Source organism: Camelus bactrianus, chromosome 7 (genome assembly GCF_048773025.1).
Source record: "Camelus bactrianus isolate YW-2024 breed Bactrian camel chromosome 7, ASM4877302v1, whole genome shotgun sequence".
In the NCBI taxonomy this organism is placed as follows: domain Eukaryota; kingdom Metazoa; phylum Chordata; class Mammalia; order Artiodactyla; family Camelidae; genus Camelus; species Camelus bactrianus.
Window position 1 is genome coordinate 68,174,089 of NC_133545.1, and position 26,474 is coordinate 68,200,562.

The 26,474-nt window shown below is 36.1% G+C and overlaps 1 protein-coding gene across 3 annotated transcripts in view; it reads left to right on the forward strand.

Annotated features, from left to right (window-relative positions):
- The window catches only part of SEMA3D (semaphorin 3D), a 178,990-nt gene that overhangs the window by 104,851 nt on the left and 47,665 nt on the right, over positions 1-26,474 (forward strand). For all 3 annotated transcript variants that reach the window (XM_074367555.1, XM_074367556.1, XM_045510441.2), the window contains 4 exons: positions 536-655; positions 6,016-6,109; positions 9,830-9,958; positions 20,385-20,527. In XM_074367555.1, the coding sequence (XP_074223656.1) occupies positions 536-655; positions 6,016-6,109; positions 9,830-9,958; positions 20,385-20,527 (486 nt within the window). The remainder of the gene's footprint in view (positions 1-535; positions 656-6,015; positions 6,110-9,829; positions 9,959-20,384; positions 20,528-26,474) is intronic.

The window sequence follows — 26,474 nt, forward strand, 5'->3', positions numbered from 1 at the left end:
CCTGGAATAAGCAGGAATTAAGCTAAGTCTTAAAGGGGCTGTAACACTGAATATAAATGGTAATAAAGTGGCAGCGCATTCTGGAAAATAATAATGGAATAATATATAGGAATACACATCTGTGCCCAGTGTTTTTGTTCAGTGTGGCTGAGACAGTTGGAGTTGCAAACAGCAGGATCTATATGGAATAGACTTTGGGAACATCGGAACATGGTGGATTGGTTGTCTAGGTACCTCATATTCCGTTTATATTCATTCTCGAAGCCCGACAGAATCCCACAATAGAGATGTGCATTCTAGCACTCCAATCAGTTCAAAACCTTAAAGCTTCAAAGGTACTCTTTTAAGCCAAAGTTTCTAATTTGTTTTGTTTTGCTTCCTTTACTAACTCAAGTGCTTATACATTTCTCATAAAACTATTTTATTTTTGCTCTTATATTTGATGATTTATCTACTTGAAAAAACAGGTGGTATGAATGATTATCTTTCAGATACCTGAGTTGTTTGCTAATGCTTTTATTTTTATGTCCAACAGACTGAATGTGCAAATTTCATCCGAGTACTTCAACCCTATAACAAAACTCATGTTTACGTGTGTGGAACTGGAGCATTTCATCCCATATGTGGATATATTGATCTTGGAGTCTACAAGGAGGTAATATAATAAAACAGCATGAAAACAATTTACTGTAGTAATTTGTAACTTAATGCCTATGACTTAAATTAGGCAGATTTGATTATCAAGATTGAATCGTATTCTGTATGAACTGAGTAAGAATTTATGTTCTCAATCACTTTATGGATTGCCATTTTGGTTATACACTTTATCTACCTAATAAAAATTTGTTCTATTAAAAGTGTTTTATATGTTTACCTGGGGGAAGGTGGGTAGGAAGGGATAAATTGGGAGTTCAATATTTGCAGATACTAACTACTATACATAAAATAGGTAAATAACCGGTTTCCTCTGTATAGCACAGGGAACTATATTCAGTATTTTTCAGTAACCTATAATGAAAAAGATTATGAAAACAAATATATGTGTGTATATGTATGACTGAAACACGCTGTGCACTAGAAATTGACACAGCATTTGTAAATTGACTACTTCAATAGAAAAAGAAAAGAAGTTTTTAATGAGATGATGAAAATTAATAATGTAAAACGTTGAAAGTGCTTTTTTTCTAGCCTCTCTGTGTGGTTTTAGTTTCTCTTCGGTTTCCTTGATAACTAGATCTATTTAGTATGTTGCTGTTGATAAAAATTTATTTTCCCTAAGACTTTACGATAGAATTATATCTTATAAATTTATTTTTCCCATCTAACAAATTTGACCTGTTACATATATTTACAATAGTAGACATTAAGTACAAGTAATTTTAATGATTTTCTTAAAATTGTATAGATAGTCATTAGCACACTGGACTCATTATTTCTGCCAGACCAAATTGACCTAGTGGAAATAAAGGATGTATTACTTACGAGTGATGTGTTCCAGCTATCAGTGAGCATTTCAATAGAAGAGGAACATGCAGGTTGGAATAATTCCATCAATAACTAATATGTTAGAATGCTTTCTTTGTGTCATGGATGGTGCCAGGCACTTTACATGGATTGTCTCTTTGGAATTTCACAGGACCCTTAATGAAGTTGGTACCTTTATAACCCCCAGTTTGCAAGTTAATAAAAATTGAGTCTCAGTGGAATGAAATAGCAGGCCTAAGATCACCTAACTAATAAATGGTCTAGCAAGGAATTGAAACAAAGGAGTCTATCTCTAGAGCAAGCTTGCCCAACTGAGCTTTAGAATATGTTTTCTAAATCGTTTCTTTGTGTGGGTTGACGGGTTACACTGTCATCCTTATGTTTATGTATATACTTTTTATGAATAACCACATGTATTTGCAGGATAATCGGCTGCCTGTTTGAAAGTAGAGGCTGGGCTCATGGAACAGGTTTCTTTACATTGATTTAACTGATTCTTGCAGAGATCAAACCCACAACTGTGGCTGCATAAATTTTTCTCTCTAACCAACTTTTCTAACCAGCCTTTTCTAAACCAACTTTTGATGGTTTGAAAGTAAAGCAACCCTGATAGCTGAATCTCTGAACCACTAGGAGACTTGGCAACTTGAATCCATCATTCTTTGTTGCTGGTGTAATGTTCTCTCGCCTAGCTTTGATGAAGGGTAATATATAACAGTGGCTCATAGCGTAGGGTATAATTATATGAGATAGCCCCACAGCTTGGATCTGTTTTGAGGCTGGAGGCTAAAGGCCAAACCCCCAACCTGCTGAGCGATGCAAATAGTGTTCTTTAACTCCTAAAAGTCACAAGTGCTGAAAGGGAATGTAGAAGGAGCTAATTACTTAGTTTGAGACTGTCAGAGAGCCCCGGGGCAGTCAAATTTACAAGTTCTGTGAACAAGAGAATTATGAGTGAACAGGAGTATTGAGCCCTGTGGGTTTTCCACTAGTCAGGAGTGCAGGTCATTGTACGGTAGCCCTGCTTGAAGACTTAACTTTTAAAATGGTCTGTTAGTCCCAGGATTTGCTGTCCTTTCAGGGGGAAGGCACTTCCATTTTCAAATAGATAAGGTTGCTCCTAAGGTAGCTGAGAAGAGAGAACAGCAACAGATAAAAGGGTCAGAGGAAGTACAGACAGTTTACAATGTTGTGTCAATTTCTGGTATACAGCACAATGCTTCAATCATACGTGAATACACTTAAATAAAAAAAAATTAAAAAATAAAATTCACCTTTAAAAAAAGGGACAGAGGAGAGAACTGTGGGAAGTCCTCTTTCTGGGGACCACTGTTGTGTGTCTGGAGCAGTGAGAAGGAAGAGGAAACAGCTAAAATGAATCCTGGATTTCTATCTTTGGCAGTGAGTTGGAGAGTGGTGTTATTTATTGAGGTGAGAATAGTAACCGATTTGTGGGGGAAATGGTGAGTTAGTTTTGTACGTTCTGCATTTGTGGAATGTTCTGTAGGTCATGCCAAGTGGGCAGTTGGATCCCGATTTCAGAACAGAAGTCAGGGTTGTTGTCAACAACTAAGAGTTTGAACATGGGGAGCCAGAGTTTGAATTATGGCCCCGGTCCTTTTATCAGCTCCATGGTCTCCTGCATAAACTTTCTAAGCTTCAGTTTATTCAGCCAAATTATGATAATAAGAGTAAGTCACAGTTATTTTGAGAACAAAGTAAGAAAATGATTGCATGGTCTTTGGCATAGGACTTGTTCCATTTTGGTCACTTAGTACTCAGCCATATTAGGCAACAGGAACACAGAAAGGTAAAGAGGCAAATATTTCAAAAGTATGTGTGTAAACTTTATTTTAAAAAAATGTCTGCAGGGGGAGGATAGAGCTCAGTGGTAAAGTACGTGCTTAGCATGCACAAGGTCCTGGGTTCAATCCCCAGGACCTCCACTGAAACATAAATAAATACAAATAAATAAGCCTAATTAAATAACTTAAAAAAAGAAACCTAATTACCTCCCCCTAAATTTTTTAAAAAAATAAATAAAAATAAACAGAATTTATAAAATTACCTCCACCCTCAAAAATTAAAAAAAAAAATCTGTAATCTGTCTGTCTATTCTGCAATACTGGGACTGCCTGATACTGTTAAAAATTAGACTAGAAGTATGTTCTTTACTCTGGAATCTCCCTTCTGCTGCTGTATATCTCAATAAATATTAATAGTATTAATAATAACTTGGCCTAGTTGAGATGATTAAATGTTTCCTATTCTTATCCCTTCAACAGTATTTCTTGCTGTGCAGTTTAGATGGGTACTTTTTGCATAATTAATTAGGCTTCAGGAATTTAGTGGGAAAAATCTTCTAAAATTGAAGTTGTCTCAAAAGTTGGAGTGCAACTTAATTCAGTCAGTTTATCTCAGGAAGTCCATTTAATCAACCGTTATTTTCTACATCATTTTCCTGTTGGTGCCCTTGACTGTGGCTCAAGGAAACTTGCTTTCCTTCTATCTCCTTTCTCCAGGAGATTATAAAGGAGACCTTGTCCTTTGTCTCCACAAATACCAATTTTATGGGCTTATCTTGAGAATTTAACGGAATGTTGCATTTTGACAACAGACGTCTGTACAATTAGAAAGGTTTATCTAGGACTTTGCATCAACTATGACATTCTCCCTGATATTTTCTTTTCTTTTCTTTTCTTTTTTTTTAGCTTTTCACTATAATCTTCTGGCACACCAGAGTTCAGTTTACTTTTTCCCTTTACAACCTCCCATTATAGACTTTAGAGTCAACAGTTCTGTTTGACCTATGGCGAATTATGTGCCCTTAATGATATTTAAACATACTTAAGAGCCGTGATCTGTAGGTATTTTTTTCCTGATGTATCTCTAGCCCCATCCACAGTTGGGAAACATGCCCTAAATGTGTTCTCACTGGACGTTTTTCATCCCTAGGTGCCACGATCACAACTTGTCATTAGCTGACCTGTTCTGACTAAACATACTTGAGCTTGATCATGTTACATGGTCATGGTGAGCCTCTAAATTAATTTCAGCACATTTTTAAATCCATGAGTTTGAAATCCTGAGACTAGATTAGTTAAGAGCATGAACTTCAACAGCCCTCAGTTCAAGCTACTGCTTTGCCTCTTACTAGCCAAGTGATGCTGAACAAGATAACCCCTTGTATTCTCAATATTCCTCTTGTAAAGCTGGAATTCTTAAAGTAGCTACACCTTTAGGTTTATGGTGAAGCTTCAGTGAGACAATGGACATGAAGTCCCTGGCCCATGCTTAGTTGGCATTAACTGTTAAGTACCATTTCTCTTAGTATGAAAGTGCATTTATGGTGGTTTCATCGGTGTAGTCTTCTGTCAAAATTCATCAAGTTGTACATCTGAAATAGGTGTAGTTTTCTGCACAGAAATTATACCACACTAAAGTTGTTTAAAAAAAAATAAAGTGCATTTATTGAAAACCGTGAAATAGCAATTGTTAATCATGCTATTTTTTAATAAGGCAGTAGTTCCTATTGGTCCTGTTAAAAAGGAAAAGATCTGAAATGACACATAATACAATAATAATTGTCCAAATGATCCAATTTCCTCTATCCCTTTTGCTTCACTGCTTGATTTCTAGGGAAGTGGCACTGAATGGTCCCTTATAATTACATGTGTGCTCTGATATAAGCGTAGATTTGCTCTCTAGAGAGAATGTCTGAAATGCTGAATTTCTCTAACTAGGGCATGTGAGGGGTGAGTCATCTGTCTTTTTGCTGGATAGTAGTGTTGTCCTTGTTATGAAACACTCAAGCTCATAGGGCCATATTCATTATACATTCATATTTTTCTTGGAAAGTTCAACTTAAGCTGTTTATTTTTCCTGAATATTAAAAGTCTGCCAATGCCATTCTGTCTGTGGCCACTATTATAAAAATAGATGTTTCAGCCAAAATAACTATGTGGCTTTAATGTACGCAGTGTTTTCATAATAGTGAAAATACTACAACAGGATTTTTTTTTTTTTTTTTTTGCCCACATGTATCAACAGCTCTGAAAATGAACCGCCCGCCTGCCTTACGTAATTTGGTATTGTTGCAGACGCTTAGGTAGCTAGACCATTGTAGTTGTGAAAATATAAGTGTTATGGTAAATTTATTTCTTCAGTGGGGAAATTGGCTTATTAGGCTCAGTAAATGAGTTATTAGGCTTAAGAAATATGAGTGCTTGATGGTGACTTTTGATTATGATAGTGGGCCAGGCTGAAGGAATTGATGAGTATATGACTACTTCTGACTGAAAAATTCATTCATGATTATCATGACTACTTTGGGCCAACAGAGACCAAAACATGGGAGTCTTGCCAGAAATAATATTTGTGGAAGAGTTAAGGAGCACAGCATGATGCACATGCTATATGCTCAGTTTTTCTTGAATCAATGAGTTAGAGTTTAGTTTTTATCTCCTATGTTCTTGCTGATTCTTGTATTTTTAAAAAAAATCTCACTGTCGTTAATGTTTCTCCTAACAGGAAGTTATTTTCAAACTGGACACACATAATCTGGAGTCTGGCCGACTGAAATGTCCTTTTGATCCTCAACAACCTTTCGCTTCAGTAATGACAGGTAAGGTCAGCGACCGACAGTTCTTGCTTCGAGGTGTTAAAGGAATGTGTAGATGAAACCACATTTTCTGAATGTGTTACAGGTTGTTTTAGATTAATCTTCCACTGGCTGTTTGTTTGTAGTCTTTTAGTGTCAAGTCTCTCTACTCTTAGCATCCTTATCCATAAACTGAGGCTCAAATTCTGGTTGCATTCTTTTTAATGCAAATCACACACACTTGTTCGATCTATAATTTTACATTTAGGTATCTCAAATTTTCTTATGTTTCACTATGACCCTGTTTGGTTCACTGTAGAAGTTAAATTTGGCAATTCCTTAAACATAATATGTTATAAAATATGTTGAAGATTTGACTGGGAGGATTAATAAGAAGACATAAGTAGATAAATTCATAGGAGAAGTATTAGAATTGTAGAATACAGATCATAGAATGTTATAACACCTTTTCCCCCAAGTTCACCCTAACCTTATTATATTAATGGAAATGGGAAATTTTTGCTAGCACATTCAGTCTCCTCTCGCTTTGTGTATATCTTCAGTTCTCTGATGGGAGGACTATCCTGTTTAAAGAAGGCAGTACTGTCTGGTCTGAAGTCTTTTCTGAGGAATGTCAGCATGACCTTTAAATTTCACCCATTACAAGGACTCCTTTTGTCTTGGTTTGGTTCATGACTTCAGTCTTTATTTATTTTTTTTTAACTTGTCCATCAAATGTTTGAATAGATGATAAGAGTGAAGCACCATGACATTTTGATTTTCATTTAGTGAGAACTAGTGATCTTCCTTTGAAGTGAGTGTGTGTGTGTTTGTGTGTTTTGAAAAATATATGACTCATGTTCAGTGATTACCTGCAGAAAATGAGATTGATGATTTCTGGTTCTGATCTGTCAAGTGGAGTTGACACACCCTTAATAAAAAACAACAGATTGTAGGCATTGGTGACCCCTCTTACGAGTCCTTAAGTAATTTAAATACAAAGAAGACAGTTTTAAAGCCTGGCTATACAGAGCCAATTTTTATGTTGAAATACACCATTTTTTTCTGACAAAATACTTAAATATTTGCAATTCTGTGTTTCAGATTAATGGTGTGCTTCCTTTACTCTCTTTTTAAACCATTGTTTATTTATGTATTTATTTTACAATATCATATTTTTTAAATTGAAGTATAGTTGATGTACAATATTATATGTTACAGGTATACAATATAGTGATTCACAAATTTTTAAAGGTTATATTCCATTTATAGTTATTATAAAATATTGGCTCTAGTCCCCATGTTGTACAGTACATCCTTGTAGTTTATTTTATACCTGATAGTTTGTACCTCTTAATCCTCCACCTCCATCTTGCCCTTCCTCCTCCCCTTTCCCCACTGGTAACCACTGGTTCCTTCTCCACATCTGTGAGTCTGTCTTTTCTGTTATATTCACTAGTTTGTTGTATTTTTTTAGATTCCACATGTAAGTGGTATCTTACAGTATTTTTCTTCCTCTGTCTGACTTACTTCACTTAGCATAATGCCCTCCAAGTCCATCCATGCTGTACACCAGAAACCAATACATTTTAAATCAACTGTACTTGAATTAAAAAGCAAGCAAACACTCCATTTAAATTATGGGCAGAAGAACTGAACAGACATCTTTCCAAAGGAGGAAATGCAGCTGGCCAACAGGAACATGAAAAGTGGCTCAACATCAGTAATATCAGGGAAATGCAAATCAAAGCTACAATGAGATATCGTCTCACACCTGTCAGAATGGCCATCATCAAAAAGGACACAAATAACAAATGTTGGCAAGGATATAGAGAAAATGTAACCCCTGTGCACTGTTGTTGAACGTAAATTGGTGCAGCCACTATGGAAAACAGTATGGAGGTTTCTCAGAAACCTAAAAATAGAGCCACCATATGGCCAGCAGTTGTACTCCTGAGCACATATCCGAGAAAAACAAAAACATTAATTCAAAAAGATACTTACCCCGTGCTATTAACAGCAACATTATTTATAATAGCCAAGATATGGATGCATCCTAAGTGCACATCAATAGATGAATGGATAAAGAAGATGTCACATATATATGTAATGGAATACAACTCAACCATAAAAAAGAATATTTTGCCACTTGCGGCTCTTCGTTCAATTTTTTTTCACTTCAGAAACCAGAATTTTATAACTGGCATAAACATTTCCATCACATCAAAAACAACAAAATACCTAGAAGTAAGCTTAACCAACGAGATTACCTATACTCTGAAAACTGTAAAATATTGTTTCCTTTACTCTTACTGAACTTTTTTCATAATGTCTTTATTGATGTTGTTATTTTTGTGGTTCTGTTTTTAAAAATGTGCCCCACAATGAAATCTTACTTTCCACTAGATATATTTAAGAGATAGAATCAGTACCATATCTACATTTACTTTACATAACTGGATTTCTCTCTTTTATGTGTCTGTGTGTGTGTTTTTCCCCTCTTTGGAAGTTGACTATTGTCATTAGTATTGAAGTTGGTGGTCTCAAATAGTTCGGTAAAAGCCTTATTTAGATAGATATAATCAGAGGATTTTTAAAGTATCTGCATCACTTATACAAAGGCAGCATTTTAAAGATAAGTTTCTGAGAAAAATCGAATTTTAGTGATAAAACACTGTCTGTAGTTGTTTTTACATTTAGGCATTTAGAAAGATCTAAATACTCTGTAGAGATAAGCTATTTTTTATTTCAGTCTATTACGTGTAGCCCAAAGTAGTTGGCTATAAAGATTTCCTGAAATAGAGGCTTCGCTCTCAAAGGGGTAATACGTTCTCCTGCCACACACCACCCCCCACAGCAGTGTGCTAACCAGCATCAGGGAACACTGACCACCGTGCCCCTCTTTTCCTCCCTCCATCCTTTCCCTCCCCACTCTCTCCGTCTTTTCTTCCTCTCTTCCCTTTTATCTTCCACTCCTTCCCCTTTTCCTGCTCCTTCCTTCCTCCTCAGTCTTCCCACCCTCCTTCCCCTTCTCTGCCTCTTTCCGCCTCTCTCACCCCCTTTCCCCTCTCCTCTCCTCTCCTTTTTGTCTCTGGTAAAACATGGATATTCACTTTACATAAATAACAGAACAAACTAGTTTGGTATGCAGGAATGGCAACATCCTTCCCTTTTCAGAAATTCCTGTTTATCAGAACTATTAGAGACATGATTAGCTACAAGGAATGCACCATGTTCTAATTACAAAGCATGACTTCAGTGCTGAAAGCTCCCTTTCAGCAGAGGTTAGGCAGAGAAAAGTTGTGGTCATTGAGGTTGTGGCGGTTAAGTAAATACTAATTACACAATTCATTCCTCATGATGGCGTTTGCTTTTTTAATATGTTTTTGTGTTGCTACAGAGAGGAAGTGCTAATTACGATATATCCTTGAATTATTTGTAGAGAGAAGGGTAAGAAGAAGAGCGCTTTCATAATGGAAGCTAAATTCATGTGCAGCTATTAAGTCAGAAGACTGTGTGGCCTTTTTTTAGGTTCACGTATCTGGCATCAGCTTCCCAGAGTTCATTGAGTTATCTTTTCTTAACTCAGTAAATTTTTCAAAACCTGAAAGGGAAATTTATGCAATGATATATTCTGATCTTAAGCATAAACATCTCTGGTTTCAGGCTGTGAAATGAGTATATTGTAAATCGTTTCTGCTGGTAAACTCTTAGAAGCCCTGTGCACTCTCTTCTCCCTGGCAGATGAGTACCTCTACTCTGGAACAGCTTCTGATTTCCTTGGCAAGGATACTGCGTTCACACGGTCCCTTGGGCCTACTCACGACCACCATTACATCAGAACGGACATCTCCGAGCACCACTGGCTCAATGGTTAGTGGCTTTCACACTTTGGATCGTTTTGCCATTGCTTTTGGGCGGTTAAGAAACTCATCATTGTTCATTCAGATGTGTTTGGGGATAAGTGATTTCGCTCAATGTATAAAATACATTTGAAATAATTCCTCACTATGTTAGACAAGGTCTCCAAAACCTGTTGCGTATGTAATTGTAATAGCTGACAGTTACTGAACACGTGCTTTGACCTTGACACTGTCCTTGACAATTAGAATTGACTTTCTAAAATATTCACAGTGACATAATACGAGGGATGTATTATTATGTTGTGCTTTTTAAAGGTGGATAAGCTGAGGTTGAGAGAAGTGGAGTCATTTGGTCAAGGCCTTAGAAGTGGTTGGTGGCAGAGCTGGGGTTCAAGCTGGCAGTCTTTGTCCTGCAGTCTGTTTTTTAATGACTAAGCCAAGTACTGCCTGTGAGCATATAGAAAGGGGTTAGATTGTAATGTTCGCTTTTTTGGTTTAAAAATAATTGATGTTTGGGTTAAAACATGTCCCTCCAACATTTTAAGCATACTGATATTGATATCAGTTTGTCTGATTACTTTTGTGTTTAGGGGTCATGCAGTATTCAGGTTTTCAACAACAGTAAAAAAGACCTCCTAAATGAACTGATTTCATTCAAGGAATAATGGAAGGCTGGCTGGCTTGCTTGCTTGCTTGCTTGCTTGCTTGCTTTCTTTCTTCCTTCCTTCCTTCCTTCCTTCCTTCCTTCCTTCCTTCCTTTCTTTTCCCCCACTGCTTTACAACAGGTCAGGTTTTACCATGATTTTCTAAAGTTTTCTAATTAAATTTCACCACATGGTAGAGTAACATAACACTGTGATTGAAGCAGGCCCACAGCGTTTCTCATTCCCACGGTAAATATTGGGTTTTAGTGGAGGAGGCCTGGGTAGAGATTTCTGAGGGGCTATCTCTCTATCTCTCGGTATCATTCAAACAGTGACAACATAAACAAAAGGGGAAAACACTTTTAAAACATTTCTTTAGTCGAAACCTCCAGATCCATTTGTTTACACAACAACGTGATCACTGTTGACCAAAAGGGAACCCTGTTAATAGAGTAAACAAATGTAGAATATCCCCAACTAAGTCATTACCATTCATTGCTTAACCCTTATGCAAGGCAGGACCACATTCTAGAACATTGTGAGGTTTTTGTGCCCATAACTTGGTTTGCGTGTGACTCCATAGATTTTACCAATAAAAAAGCTTAGTTATCTTTTAGGTCACAAGATGTATGTATGGCTTCAAAAATGAAATATAAGTTGTATTTCCTAGTCTTGGGATGACAAATATCATCATATTGCCACCTATTTAAGAGATTGTTCAGTTTTTTCCTTGCCTGTGACATGTCCATAAAGTAGAACAGTAAATGTGGGAAGTGTTTACTAACCTATTCTTTGCCTAGCATGCTATTCTTAGTGCTGGATGAAGAGAATTTCAAAATAGGAAGCCTTTGTGTTGATTTAACCGTCTCTCTCTCTCTCTTGCTCTCTTTTTTTTTTATTGAAGTATAGTCAGCTTACAGTGTTGTGTCAGTTTCTGGCGTACAGCACAATGTGGCGTACTGAATGCTGTTCTGCCCACTGGGCCTGCAGAGATTCTAGGGGAGAGTTTCTGACCTTATGGATGATGAATGTCTGGAGCCTGAGAAGAGAGTGGGAGATGGGCCTGGAAAGCTATAAATATTTTTCTGAAACCAGTGGGAAGTTATCTGTAATTTAATTCTTTTTTTTTTTGTCCTTTTTTTTTTTTTTTTAGATATAATTGACATAAAACATTATACTAGTTTCAGGTGTACAACATAATGATTCAATATTTACATATATTGCAAAATGATCACCACAAGAAATCTAATCAAATTCCATCACCACACAGTTACAGATTTTTTTTCCCTTGTAATGAGAACTTTTAAGATTTACTCTCTTTGCAACTTTCAAATATGCAACATGGTGTTATTAGTTACAGTCACCATGATGTACATTACATCCCCATGACTTATTTATTTTATAACTGGCAATTTGTACTGGCAATTAATTCCCTAATCTTAATCAGAGAATCAGATCTTTGATTTTTGTAAAGGTAACTGATGGTAGCATGAATGGAAGTGTAGGGAGGATGAGGACGGAGGGAGAAGGGGCCATGGCACAAAAATAGGAAAATGAGAATTGGACTGGAACAAAGGACAAGGCAGTGGAGGGAGACATGAGAATACACAGAAATAAATATTTGAAGTGAAATATATTTGTTTGGGAGTAGAAGAATCCAAGGATGTGAGGGAGAATTCCAGGGAAGATTTTGGACACTGGGAAAACTTTGCAGTTAAAGAAGTCAGTAGAAGGGAAGAAATTGAAGGTGAGAGAAAGGATACACAGTAGAAGAAATCTCAGTGGATTGAATGCAGGCAAATGATGAAGAATTGAACTAACATTTATGGTTGTAGGACGTTCGAGGCAGATTGCGTAGCGGTTAAGAGCCAGAGGGCTGTATAACCTAGTTTGCCCTGCACATATCCAGTTTTCCCCTGCTATTCTTTAACTCTCAGAAGTGCCCCAGTTGAGACAAAAATTACAGCTCTGTTTCTTTGGAACTTAATTTCTTAGGTTTAAATCCTGACTATCACTTATTTGTGACCTTGGTCAAACCTTTCTGTGTGCCTTTAAATTCTTTATCTGAAAATCTGGCATAATAATACTGTCTGTTCACAGGTTGTTATAAGAATTACATTATGTAGGGAAGTCTGATGAAAGACAATCTTGAAAGCAATTTAGTGTCAATATTATCATCACCATCATTATCATTATTCTTAAAGGTGAGACAGGGGGCCGGTGGGACTAAAATCCTGGATGCTCTGAATCTGACATCTTCTTAGCATGTTTAAGTGCTGACTGCCCTTTCCTTCTTTCTCTCTCTACTTCATAATTCTGTGAGCTCATCCATTCTAATAGTTTCAACTGTTCTTGTGCACTACTGTTTCCTAAAACTGCATTTCCAACCTTTTTCTGTAACAAAGTGCCCTTAAAAATATTTATTTGGATGTCTTACATTTTCATCTCAGATCAAACAAAAGAGACCAGTTGTTTAATATGGGAATAAAGATATCTAAGCCTTAGCCTTGATTGTGCCACTAAAGTGCTTTGAGATTTACACACATTATTTAGTGATCCTTTGCTTGAGGTTCTTGAATTAGATATAGATATATTTAAGACTGATTGGATTTAAAATCTAAAATCCTGTAAGTTTAACTTAAAGTTATCTTCTTTTCTCTTTTTAGCCTACCCTTCAATACTGGTTTCCTGATTTTTATCTATCTTAACTTTAACTTCATCCAGTTGTCTTGAAGTTATCTTTAATTTCTTCCTCTCCCTTATCTCCTGTTATCTCATCTATCACTAAGAGCCTTTATTTCCTTCTGACCTTGTTCTTACTATGGCTGCCATCTTTCTTTAGGTCTGCATCACCTTAGCTCTGCTTTGTTGCTACTGTTCTGTTTGTTAATTCATTTCCCTGCCTCTGGTCTCTTCTGCTTCAAATTTATTTTATATAGCATCTTTAGCCCCTGTATTAGACGTATCTTTTTTTTTTTTTTTTTAGTGGTATAATCTAGAGAGAATTACTATTTTCACTTTACAGTTGGAGATAGATTAGAAAGATAAATAGTTCATGGTTAGACAGTTATTGGAAATGAGATTGAAATTCAGGGATATCTCTCTAGCTCTGGACACTATTCTTTCCATTGTGTGATATAGTCCATCAACCTAAATTCTGCTCTCTTGACTCTGCTCTTACAGCCTCACTACAAACAGGGTTCACATCTCCACACCATGTTGGGTAACAGCAAACTGAGGCTGTGTGGGTGGTTGCTGGAGACCAGGGCAGATGGAGAAAGTGTGATTGGGTAAGCAATGGCTGGCTCTCGTTAGGGTAGATGTGGACATCAGGTTGCACCTTTGCTGAGGACAGGCTGCCCAGAATCAGAAGAGCACTATGCTTCAGGAGACCATTCAATTAGGAGCTTCTTGGTCCACGGAAACTAGGACAAAGCTCGGGAGAAATTATAGAAACTATATGATATTCTTAAAATGAGGAAGTCCCTGACATGCTAAGGCAAACGATTGACTTTCTTTCTGTTCTCCATTCTGAGAAGTGGCCATTTTCCAAATATAGTCAGCCTAGGGTCCAAAAAATAAGGGTCAAAGGGGTCATCTTGCTAGTGTCAGGAATGTGGGGAAACAAAAAGCAATGATTGTTAAAGGAACTGTGGTGATAATTAGGAAGGTTGGACATTATCTTATTCAACCCTATATTCTACAAATTGAGACTCAGTATGAAGGAAGTGTATGTTTTGGTCTCCTAACCGCCAGGCCCATCCTCCTATTACAATAGCAAACTTCTGGCAAGGGTAGCATATTGTGTCTCCTGAATCTGGAAGCTTGACTGCCATTTTGGTGGCAGTTACGGGGATAAAGGCTCTGTTTCTTCCTCAAACTGGACCTGACACAGCACAGTTACGGATACAGGCTACTTGCTCTAAAGCTACACCGTCCAGTCTGGTAGACACTGGGTGCATGTGGCTATTCAATTAAAATTAAATAAACTTAAAATTTAGTTTCTTAGTCACACTAGTTGTATTTCAGGTGCTCAGTAGCCAAGTGGGCTAGAGGATACCTTATTGGGCAGCACAGATATAAAACATCTCCACCATCACAGAAATTTCTATTGGACAGCACTGGTCTAAAGTGTACTTACTAATTATGTACAGTAGCCCACAGTCACATCATGAAACACATGTGTAAATTTTCCTCTACAATTCCTTTAGCATGTAGATGTGGAAATCACTCCCGGGATCTTTACAGTTATTGCCAGGTTGAAAGAACTGACAGATATTTGATATTTCAAATAATGGAGTCCATGTCTAATTACTTTCTCCTGTATATTATTACATCGTTGTATTACTTATTTGTGGTTAGACAGTTTGAGAATTTGTTTTTCTGCTAAATTTTGCTTTCTGTACTTTTATTTTTAGGTTAAAAATGTTCCTTTACATGTTGGTGATGAACTAAACTCCTATAAATTGATATTATGTTTAGATTAAGTGAAATACTAAAGTTTAATGTAATTGAGTATTTAACTCTTAAGATGCAGACTTTAAATAATTAACCTTTTAAAAATATGATTCTACGGGAATCTTTCATAAGCTCATTTTTATCACTGAAAGACTGAGGGAGTTTAAAATTCTTGACGCTTGTGTATATGTAGTATTTTGTCCTTTGCTCTGCCTAGAATTAACCAGAGTGAGATCAACTAGTCTCTTCAGTTACCAGTCAAAGAATCCTGGTCAAAATTTCTGGAGGACTTTGTCTAATCCAATGCCAAAAAACATAAGAAGTACGAATCCTGACTCCTTTGAGAAGCTAATCCATCTATTAAATACCACACTCCCAGGAGGTTGAAAAACTGCAAAGATGAAGTCCTGTGGGCAGTTCTAGATGAAGACTTAGATGGTTCCACAGATCAGGAAATGAGAATATGGATACAAGTCAGAGAGGTTACTCTAACACAATTGAGTTTTTATGAGAATTTTAGGATTAAACTAGGAAGTAAGACCATTTGGAAAATGAAAACAAACAATGACGCCTCAGATGCATATGTTTTTGTTTTCTTTCCTGGAGTAGATGAGAACTTTTGTTTTAAATTTTCATTTTTAACATGTGGAGGCAGTTTCCATTTGAAATTTCTTTTGGAATACTGTTGTCTATAACTTCTTCTTCCAGATAAAAGGATAGCATCTTTCAAAAGTATTAGGAAAAAGAAATTACAAGAAGAAATAAAGTAAGGAACTCACTGAGTATTAAGCCATGGTGTAGGTGTGCTCATCTGGGTGAAAAGAGCTTCATAAGGAGAAATGAAAGTGACGCACATTTCAGATTATGTGGATTTATGCCATTTTCATTTGGCAAGGATTCTTGGTGTCATGCTAAAATTTCATTTGTGAAAATGCACGATTTCAAACTCCATCCCTATTAGGGCATGTGTTTCAAATGCCGAAGGGGGAAAATGCACTATAATAAAGCCCAGGTGTCTAGTGGTATGATTCTAAATTATTTAATTGAACTATGCATGTCATACACTGATGAAATGATACCCATTTTTACCCAAACTTGGCAGCAAGTCAGGAAGGAGTTTCTATCACAAAATACTAACATCAGTGTTCTAAAACCCAGGACCTCAGTTGAATCTGCAAGAAAGGAAACTATTCTTGAAAGACATATTTATTTTTAGCTCATAAATATATTTATTATTTAAATCACAGAACAGAGCACTGTTGGATACTAACTAGTTTTTCATAATTAGATTTCTTCACATAATAAATATTGGGCCTAAACACTTCCACTATTTAATTTTCTTACAGGACTTCAAAATAGTTTTCTTATAGTACTTGGAAAAGATCCAGCAATTAAAAGAGCGTCCAGTAAAAGCAAACAGTCATTGACTAAACACAACAAGACCATTTATGTTGTATATTAGTTGAAAGTTAAAAGAAATTTAACTTGGAAAAGTATCTACTCTCTTTTCCCTCACTGATATTGTTATGAAGTTCCTGGAATGTGGACTGGTGTCATACTCTAACTTTTGAACTTTTCAAATGACAATATCTGGCAACAATACCTGGATAATGTTTTGTGTAGCCAAGGTGGGTTGTGCTGTATATTTCTACAATAGGAGAATTTGAATTACCATATATGCTTGTACTCCTCTTAGACAGTGTACATTGTGCTCTGCTGTAGAGTTGTGTTTCTCTTGTTGAACTCTGTCAACAAGAGACCACAAATCAGCTCAGCTTGTGACTACTTCTCCCTTCTGTGTGTCTGAGGAAAGCTTTCCTTTTACCTATAATGATTTTCTGTTTCCAATCATTAGGATCTTGTTTTCTCTCTCAAGAGAGAAGACTGTGCAAATTTTGTAACACTATGTTATTTTTAAAAGTATAAATTCAACTCAATCATTAAGTAGTTGTGATAGGATGCTTAAATTACAAGAATCAGCATGCTGCATGGATAACTTCTACTTAAATTATATTTAAGGGCTATGATAAATTCTACTTGTGTAATTTCCATTTTAAGCTCACATATTTGTTGAGATAAAACAAGCCAGTTGTATTCGTATAATTTCTGTATAGTTTATGTTTTATCCCTTTTTTGTCCCCCTCTAATTATTGAACTTGTATTTATTATCATTCTTTACTCGTCCTATCCATCTTTTTTTTTTTTTAATTGATGTATAGTCAGTTACAATGTGTCAGTTTCTGGTTTACAGCATAATGTCCCACTCAGATATACTTAATATTCATTTTCATATTCTTTTTCATTAAAGGTTATTACAAGATATTGAATATAGCTCCCTGTGCTATACAGAAGAAATTTGTTTTATCTATTTTTATATATAGTTGATTTTTGCAAATCTAGAACTTCTAAATTTATCACTTCCCACCCTCTTTCCCCCAGTAACTATAAAATTGTTTACTATGTCTGCGAGTCTGTTTCTGGTTTGTAGATGAGTTCATTAGTGTCTTCTTTTTTCTTTTTTTAGATGCCACATATAAGTGATTTCATATGCTATTTTTCTTTCTCTTTCTGGCTTACTTCACTTAGAATGACAATCTCTAGGTCCATCCATGTTGCTGTAAATGGCATTATTCTTTTTTATGGCCGAGTATTATTCCATTGTATACGTATACCACAACTTCTTTATCCAGTCATCTGTAGATGGATGTTTAGGTTGCTTCCATGCCTTGGCTATTGTAAATAGTGCTGCTATGAACACTGGGGTGCATGTATCTTTCCGAAGAAGAGTTCCCTCTGGTTATATGTCCAGGAATGGGATTGCTCGATCATATGGTAAGTCTATTTTCAGCTTTTTGAGGAATCTCCATGCTGTTTTCCATAACGGTGGCCCCTGCATTACTGACCAAGGGTTAACAAGTCCTATCTGTGTCCTTTTTCCATGTACAAAATGGTATTCTATGGCAGTGACTCTTAAACTTAGATTCTTGTAAGAATCACCTATGAGGTTTTATTTATTTATTTTTATTTATATATTTTAAAAATACACATGCCAGTGCAGCTGGAGATTTGCATTCAGGTTGATGGCATTGAATTTAGGCATCCGTAAATTCAAAAAAGTTCTGTAGATTATTAATGCCTGCTCTGCATCCCTGGGAACCCTCCGTTTGTTGTCATTTTTCTCTACTCATTGTCGCAATCTCCTTTCAAGTCATTGGAAGTATCAAGACTGGGCCTTCTTCTTAGCCATATCTTGGCCATATATTAATATTTTCTTAATCCAGATTGTAATTGGTTTGAAGTGAAGAGTCAGTTTTTATTCATTTTTGTGTTATTTGATCCTAGCTGTTTTTCTAAGTGCCTTAAATGTAATTAAATGTACTTTTTGTTTTCATAAATTTGCTGAGATCCTAATGCTACATTTGTAGGAAGATTTGTTTCCACATTTTTTCTTTTTTACAAAAACATGATATATTTAAATAAAAAAATTAGAAGTATGAATTTATACTTTTCTCAGGGATTCAACACTAAGTGTTTGCGATTCATCAATAATTTTAAAAAGGGACTGGAGAGGGAAAAAAAAACCCAAAATCTTGAGTGGAATTGTTAATGGACCTTGCTAACTTAAGATTAATTAGAAAAGAAAATTTTAAAAATCTTACATGATTTTCTAAAATTGAATTTTTATATACTTTAGGACCATATCAAAGTGAGATTATCAGAAGCATGAAAATCCATTGGAGTTCTAAGTTACAGGGAAAGGACAGGGGAATAATACAGAACAAAAGGGAGAAAGTTCATGAATATATTTCGCCCCTCTCTTTTCCTCTTAAGGCTTCCCATTTAAACAGAGAAGAGGCTGGTTGGGAGACCCAGGTTTGACCCAGAGAGGCTGAGATGATAACAACTGAACTACTCATCACTTGGAATCAACTATTAACTGTTGTCTGTTGAAGGAGTCTATTGTGAAGTCTGGTTTACTGGGATGTTGACCAAGTGTTGTACATTTGCAGGGGAATGGTTTTCAATCCAGCCTGGGGTACCTGGCAATCAAGGCCCTGGGCAAAACGCTAAAGAAAGCAACGTTAATTTTTTTTTTAACATCCTACGTATTAGACTTACTTATTTTCGGGGAAACTTTTTGTCTTCTCTTATTTCCTGCTTCTACTTCCTAAGCACTGCTATGGACACTTTCTTCCAGGCATCTTGTATTTCCTACTTAATTGAAGTTCTTCATTCTTCAGTAACCTCTCTTTATCTTCCTTGCTTTAATCAAAAGGATTATTTCTGAACTAGTATTACCCAATTATAGATCTGCTACCTGGTTAACTCCCAGTTATGTAAAATTAAGACTTAAAATGCCTAATACTTTTTAAGCAAGGCGTTAGTAACCCAAACTGAGTTGTCATTTTTGCAATGCAAAGGAGTTTATTGTATTGCTATTATTTTTTCACTTAATATGTATCATGGACATCTTTCTATGTTAGTGCATTTAGAACTGCTTTATTTTTTAAAAACTACGTTATTCTTACATTTGTATGGTTGTAATTGTATGCTCAATTTTCCATCATTCTCTAGTGTGTGATAATTATTATCATCCCAATCATTTTAATAATAAATAACACTTATTAAACCCTTATTATGTATCAGGCATTACCAGTAGTAAGTGCTTGGCACATATTAATTCACTTGGTTATCATATCAGCTATCCTACTAGGTAGATGATGTTGGTAGCCTTATGTTAGGTATGAGAAAATTGAGGCGTAGAGAAGATAAATAATTTGACTAAGGTCACCCTTCCAGTAATGGCAGAGATAAGACTATAAACGTGGAAAGAGTGTCTTCAAAGCCAGCATTGGAGTTGACCCAGTCATTATTGATTGTTTCAGTTTTTTTTCACTTTGACAGTTATACAAATAACATCATAATATATCAAAATTTCAGATATGTTTATAGTTTTTCCTAAGCTATTCATAATAGACATTGTGGTTAAAAAGCAGTGACTCCAATCATAAAAAAAGGAAAATACAAACTCAGGATCTCCAGGTTTGAAAGGACTTTCTGTGCCATTTAGTTGAATTGTAACAATTGTGAATCTCAGCCAGTCGTGTTCTCACCTGAGCTCTGGAGTTCCTAAACAACTTGTTCAGACCCTTTGCATGCTAATACATGTTTTTTCTTTGTGTTATGTTTATGTGTGTATGTGTCTCATTTTCCACATTCCATTCATTTTTTAAAAAATTCCACTGCTAATTGTTTTATATACAAAAGACACCAGTGCTATGGTGGCTGAATTATTTCAGTGTTTTAACATATAGTTTCTTTTCTTCCAAACAGGAGCGAAATTTATTGGAACTTTTCCCATTCCAGACACCTATAATCCAGATGATGATAAAATATATTTCTTCTTTCGTGAATCATCTCAAGAAAGCAGTACTTCTGATAAGACCATCCTTTCTCGAGTTGGAAGAGTTTGTAAGGCAAGATACATTTATTTTACTCAAGGCATATATATATATATATATATGTATGAATAACTAACCATGTAATGTTGAAGTCAATGTTCATTATTTTTAAGTGGTAGAATAAATTCATATTATCTTGCTTATATAGTTTTTGAGATCCAAAAGTAAAAAGAAGGATTAAGAATTTTCCAATATTGCAAATTGTTTTTTCTGCTCCTGAACTGTTCCCCGCGTTTGAGGTAGATCTCTTTGGCAGTTTGCTCATTTTTATCAGTGGACTCTCCCTCTGCCAGTTTTACTGTTCCCAGTAAGATCACTGCATTGTCCTGATCCATGGAAGTTAAAATGTTTAGATCATCTTATTTTGAAATTGAAAGTAAGTTAATATCCTCACTTAAACACTAACAATCATATTCCATATTTTTATCATAACACATCACATGTAAAATTATGTATATTCACATGGATCAAATAAATTGGAAATATGGTCATAGGCTTGCTATAAAAATATCTTCTAGAGCATTCGTCTAGATTAGGTTCTGAGAGAATAATGGGATAAGGAGGAAAAAAGCAAATAAACCAAAATGCAAAACATTTATTTTAAAGAACACTGCAATTTGTTTTTTAATATTGACATTTTGTGGAAATTAGAGGAAAATAAACATATGAAATACTTCCATTTTGTGCCATCAAAATTCTCATTTGAATGAATACAAGCTTTATAGAGTAAAAATGCTACTGGACTCATATTTTTCTGTATATTCTTTTTTGAGTTGGGCTTATCTTCACTGAAATCACTTTTCTTAAATAACCAGACACCTTCAGCATACACTCAGTTATTAAGAAGAAGAGCTGTTAAGTTAATAAATACTCTCAGCAGGAAGCTTTCTTTGTGGTCTTGTACAAACTTTTCATTTTCTTCCATCTGAACCTATCACTTTTTTGTCTCAATCTGTGCCCCTAGGCTTTTGAACACTTCCAGGGAGAGAAATACAAACCATCTTTGCACTTTAAAGTCCTAATGAAAACATGGCTTTTGAATGAGATCAAACTTGTGAGGGCAGATCATTCTTTACCTAGTGTCTTAGTCAGTAATGCCATCTTCCCGCTGATCCCCCCCACCCCCCGCCCCGGGGACAGCTTCTCTGAAAAGCATCCTCATTCTTTCAGAGTCTAAGAATCCACAGTCATTTCTCTTGAAGCCTCTTGCCTAGAGATGAATGGCCTTGCTTAGAGGAGTCATAGTGTGTTAGTGTACTGAAGCATGCCTTATAGCAACAGCTCCCCGGCCCTGGAAAGCTGTGCTGTGGATTGACATCATTTGTATAAATGAACCACGTTAAATGTGTCATAAGGGATTTACAGTCAATTAAGTGTGTTTTAAGAGTCATCTTGTGATGAGCACATTTAACAAACATGGGTTTTGTGAACCAGTTCAATACTTATTTCTTGATTGGTCTAATCCATTTGATAGAAATTCATTTATCACAAAGTAATATTTTTACCCTTGCTTTAAATACACTGAAAGTTAATTTTAGAGGTGGAGAAATGTATCAATGAAAAATTTAGTTGCCCCATTTTAAAATTTCTCTATTAAAAGCATAATCTGGACTTTAAGTAATCAGTCATGGGATATCTTGTTTAAACTGTGAACAAACTCCTATAGGACTGGAAAAAACAGAGAATTGCAGGACGTGCGTCTTTTCACCACAAAAAAAACCTCTGAGGCCACACAGCAAGATTTTGTCATGCTATTGTGTTTGGATAAAAAGCTAACAAATTGTGAGATCAAAAGGACTTGTGATGGATGGTTTTCCTTAAAAAAAAGATGTGATAGAGGTTCTTCTTACCTTAGCGTGTCTTTTTACTTAACCACTGTCTTCGGTTAACACCCTCTTCAGAATCTCCCACTACACATATGATCCATTGGTCAAATGTTTACAGTATTTGTTTCTAAATGCATCTTTGTAATTTCTTAATTGCAGCATGCCTTGCCCACATCTCTAACTTTACTTAATAATTTAGGATTGAAGCGTGGTTAAAACTGAACACTCCTACGTGGAGGTTTCACTGACAAGACCAGAAATGACTTTAAATCTTTTATAAAATATGCCCTGCAAAACAGTAACAAGTTGAATTTTTAAAAAAAAAGAGCTAGTCAGCATCATCATTGTTGCTATTATACATTATTTTAACATAAAAATATTCTTCTGGCATTTTGGGGAACACACTTATCCCTCCCTGTTGTTTCATTTTTTTTTACCCCCATGGGGTTATTGTAATATCATTTTTCTATTTTCAACAAATACTAACAGAACATACATCTATGCTATGAAGCAAAAAGAGTTCAGTAGATATAAGGAAAGAGCTAAGAAGGAAGAGCACATGTTAGAGAGAATTCATGGAGTAACGGCGTACACTCCACTGAGTTCACAGAGCCTCTCAGTAACAGGAGGGTCCTTTCTGCTGTTTGTTCCACCAGGATATTTCCACAGAACCTACTCATTGGAAATATTCTGGTTTTGTTGTTCTTGCTATTATTGTTATTTATTTTTTTCATTTTTAACTGATAAACTTCAGCACAATGAAAACCTGTTGACAATTTAAGAGTTCCCTACCTCTTCGGCTACTAAAACTAAAGTTGTTTTATTGACCTGTCAATGATATTAGACTAATATATAGTGATTGGCAAGGAAGAGGTTTTGGCAATAGGCAAAAATTACACAAAAATGTACAAAGAATTGTTTACAGGATAAGGGTGACTCTTTTCAATTTTGTAACCCATTTCTTCATTATCGTATCATTTCATTATTTTAACAACAACATGAAGTATAAGTTCTGTGCAAAGTGCAGTCCAGTAGACACTGGGTGAGAAGTAATCCACTGTCCCTTTTCTTAAAACCTCACAATACAGTGAGGGTGATAGAGATAGAAACAAGTAATCCCAGTATAATATGGTAGAGGTCGGACTGAGAACTCGACACATTCAATGATGCTCAAAAACTGAGTCCTCCAGGAGGAGGAGGAGGACTACACCAAGGACAGGAAAGGAGCACAGGCAGTGCAGGCAGCATTGTGGCAGAGTGTATTTTGTTAACGAAACAGAAACGTGGTTGTAAATGGAACTTGAGGGGTGATGGGGAGAATGTTATTTCAGACTGGAGTGGTAAGTTGGAAGATAGACAGTATTATTTTCATGTTAGGGAGTTTCAGCTCTATCCTGTAGACAATGACAAGTTACGAATGTTTTTAGGAAGAGAAGTGCTTTGATAGGTAGATGTATTTAGCAATTACTTGAGGAATGCATCTGGACTGAGAAGTATTCATGACTGGGAGACCTGTAAGGTAGTTTCTTAAAGAAAGCAGGAATGAAGAGTTATAGGTAAGTTCAAGAGATATTTCTAAGATGGAGTTTACATGTAGATTTCTAAAAGGTTCTTAATTTATTACCATTTTGTTCTTCATTGCTTAGTGTAGACAAGTGATGTCCAACAGAACTTTCTACGATGATGGGGACATTCTATCTCTGCACCCTCCAGTATAGTAGTCATGTGGCTGTTAGTGTGGATGTATGACTAGTATGATTAGGAACAGAATTTTTAATGTTATTTAATGCTAATTAATTGTAATTTAAGTAACCTCATATGGCTAGTGGCTACAGTATAATTAGAGACCACCAAAACATTCATTTACTTAACACATTTATCAGTAACCAACCCTGTGCATGACACTGCTAAACAGTAAGTCTTATAGAAGTTAAAAAAAAGTCATACCTGTACTCAGGGGACTTATGACCTAGTGGATGATACATGCATTAAACAAGAAAGCACACAGGTTAATACATAAATGGAAAGTGTGAGAAGTGCTGTAATGGAAAGATCACAGGGTGCCATTAGGAAAAATAAGTGGGCTTTAGACAGTATATGGAAGGTCTCTCTGAGATGGTGACTTTTGAACCAGATGATTAAAATGATTAGGAAATTCTAGGGCAAAGGTGACAAGGATGGGGAAGAATATTCTAGGTAGAAGGAAAAGCATATGTGAAATCTCAGCGGTGAAGGAAAGTATCTAAGGAATTAAAGGAAGTTTACTGGGACTGGAGCATAACAAATAGGTGGAAACGCAGGATAGTGATTGTTTCCTTTTAAAGCATGCATGAAATGTCAGCCGTCGTCAGGAGTCCTATCTTCCCTGTTCATAGTCAGGACTAAGTGATATTGCAGATACTGACTCCACGATGTAGAGGAACGGCTGCAACAAGTTCCTGTCCTATGAGATCCTCCCTGCATTTTAATCTCCCTTATCCTATGCCAGAGACCTCGAGACTAGCTCTGTAGACAAAAGACTCCTATGTTCTTAGTAATTGTGGTTTCCAGAAGATAAGGCAGAGATGAGGAAAATGTACAAAGGGAGACATTCTGATATTTCAGATAAGAAACACCAAAAAAAGTTGATGGGCATAGTTGTATATTTGGACATGTTGAATTTCATATGGTTCTGGGATATGCTGCCATAATAACCAGTTGAAAGTATAAACCTGAGACTCAGTATTGTCTGGACTAAGGATTGTGGAAATCACTGGTGTATCGGTGGTTCTTAAAATTATGGAAATGCCTGAAATTGCCCAGAAGATTTGTAGTACAAGATCAAAGGGCAAGGACAGAATCCTGAGGGACAGTGACATTTAAGAGAAAGAAAAGGAAAGTGTCCATGACGGCAATTGAGAAGAAATAGTTTGATAACAGGTGGAGAACTGGACAAGAGTATTGTCACAAGTCAAGGATAAAAACCGTTTCTAGAGGAAAGCAGGTGCCAGTAATGTCACACACCAAAGGAAGTCAGGTAAGATTATGACTAAAACAATCAGGTATTAGATTTGGCCGTAAGGATATCATCAATATCTTTTGCGCAAATGATATGAATATTCAACTTGAAATCAGACCTAAGCTTACATCTCTGCTCTGCTTCTTTCTGGCTCAGTTTCTTAACCTAGAAAATGAGGACACCCATCTCTTTCATGACTATTTTATGAAGCAAATGAGAGGCTTAAATGAGATCCTATAAATTTGGATGTGACAGACACTGAGGAAAGTGCTGGTAAACAAGGGCTACTTAGATAGATTTCTGTTTTCAGGCAGTTAACCTGACAGATTAACATGTAAATAATGTGAATACATGATCATGTTACCCTAAGTGACACGTCAAAAACCACATGTATACACACACACGCACGTCATCTATGCACACTGTGCTCAGGAGTGGAAGAATGGTGGTGTGTGTATATGGTGGAGGCGGTGAGAGGCAGGTTGGTTACCAAAGATTCCTGAGAAGAGATGGTATTTTATTGGTTTTGAAGGTGAAAATTACTATTCTCAGCCGTCATTTTTAGCAATAGTTGTACTTTGAGGATGGATCTTATTTCTAGACATAGTCAGGAGAATTTGGAGATACATCTGGTGAAAATTGTGGGGACAGTTTGAACAAGGCAAGTCTGGAACAAGAATTGTGGACAGGGACACACACTAAACAGTGAAGAAACTGACTTAGAAGATAATGCCATAAGGTGCTATTGATCAGTGGCAGCCTTGGGGGAATAAGTACCTTCATCCAAAGACTCTTTTAAACTCAGTATGTTTCTCATTGTAAATGGCAGAACACACTTACTAATGAGTTATTTTTCAGTAGTATAGCTGCTTTTCAAATTACTTTTTTCAGTTTTCTCTTATTTAAAATAAAGTGCTTAGCCTAGAATGCTTTCTAAAGTCCTTGCCAGGCTCTATAATTCTTTGATTTGAACAGTCAATGTTTTCAAGCACGAGATGGTGCACCTTATGCCCTGGACCGCTCTCACAGGTGGTGAATTACAGAGAGCTTCGAGGTGAGGTAATGAACGCTGCAGGTGAGAGAGCATGAAACAAACCCTCTGAAAAGATTTCTGTCTGTTTACTTTGCAAGTTGGTCC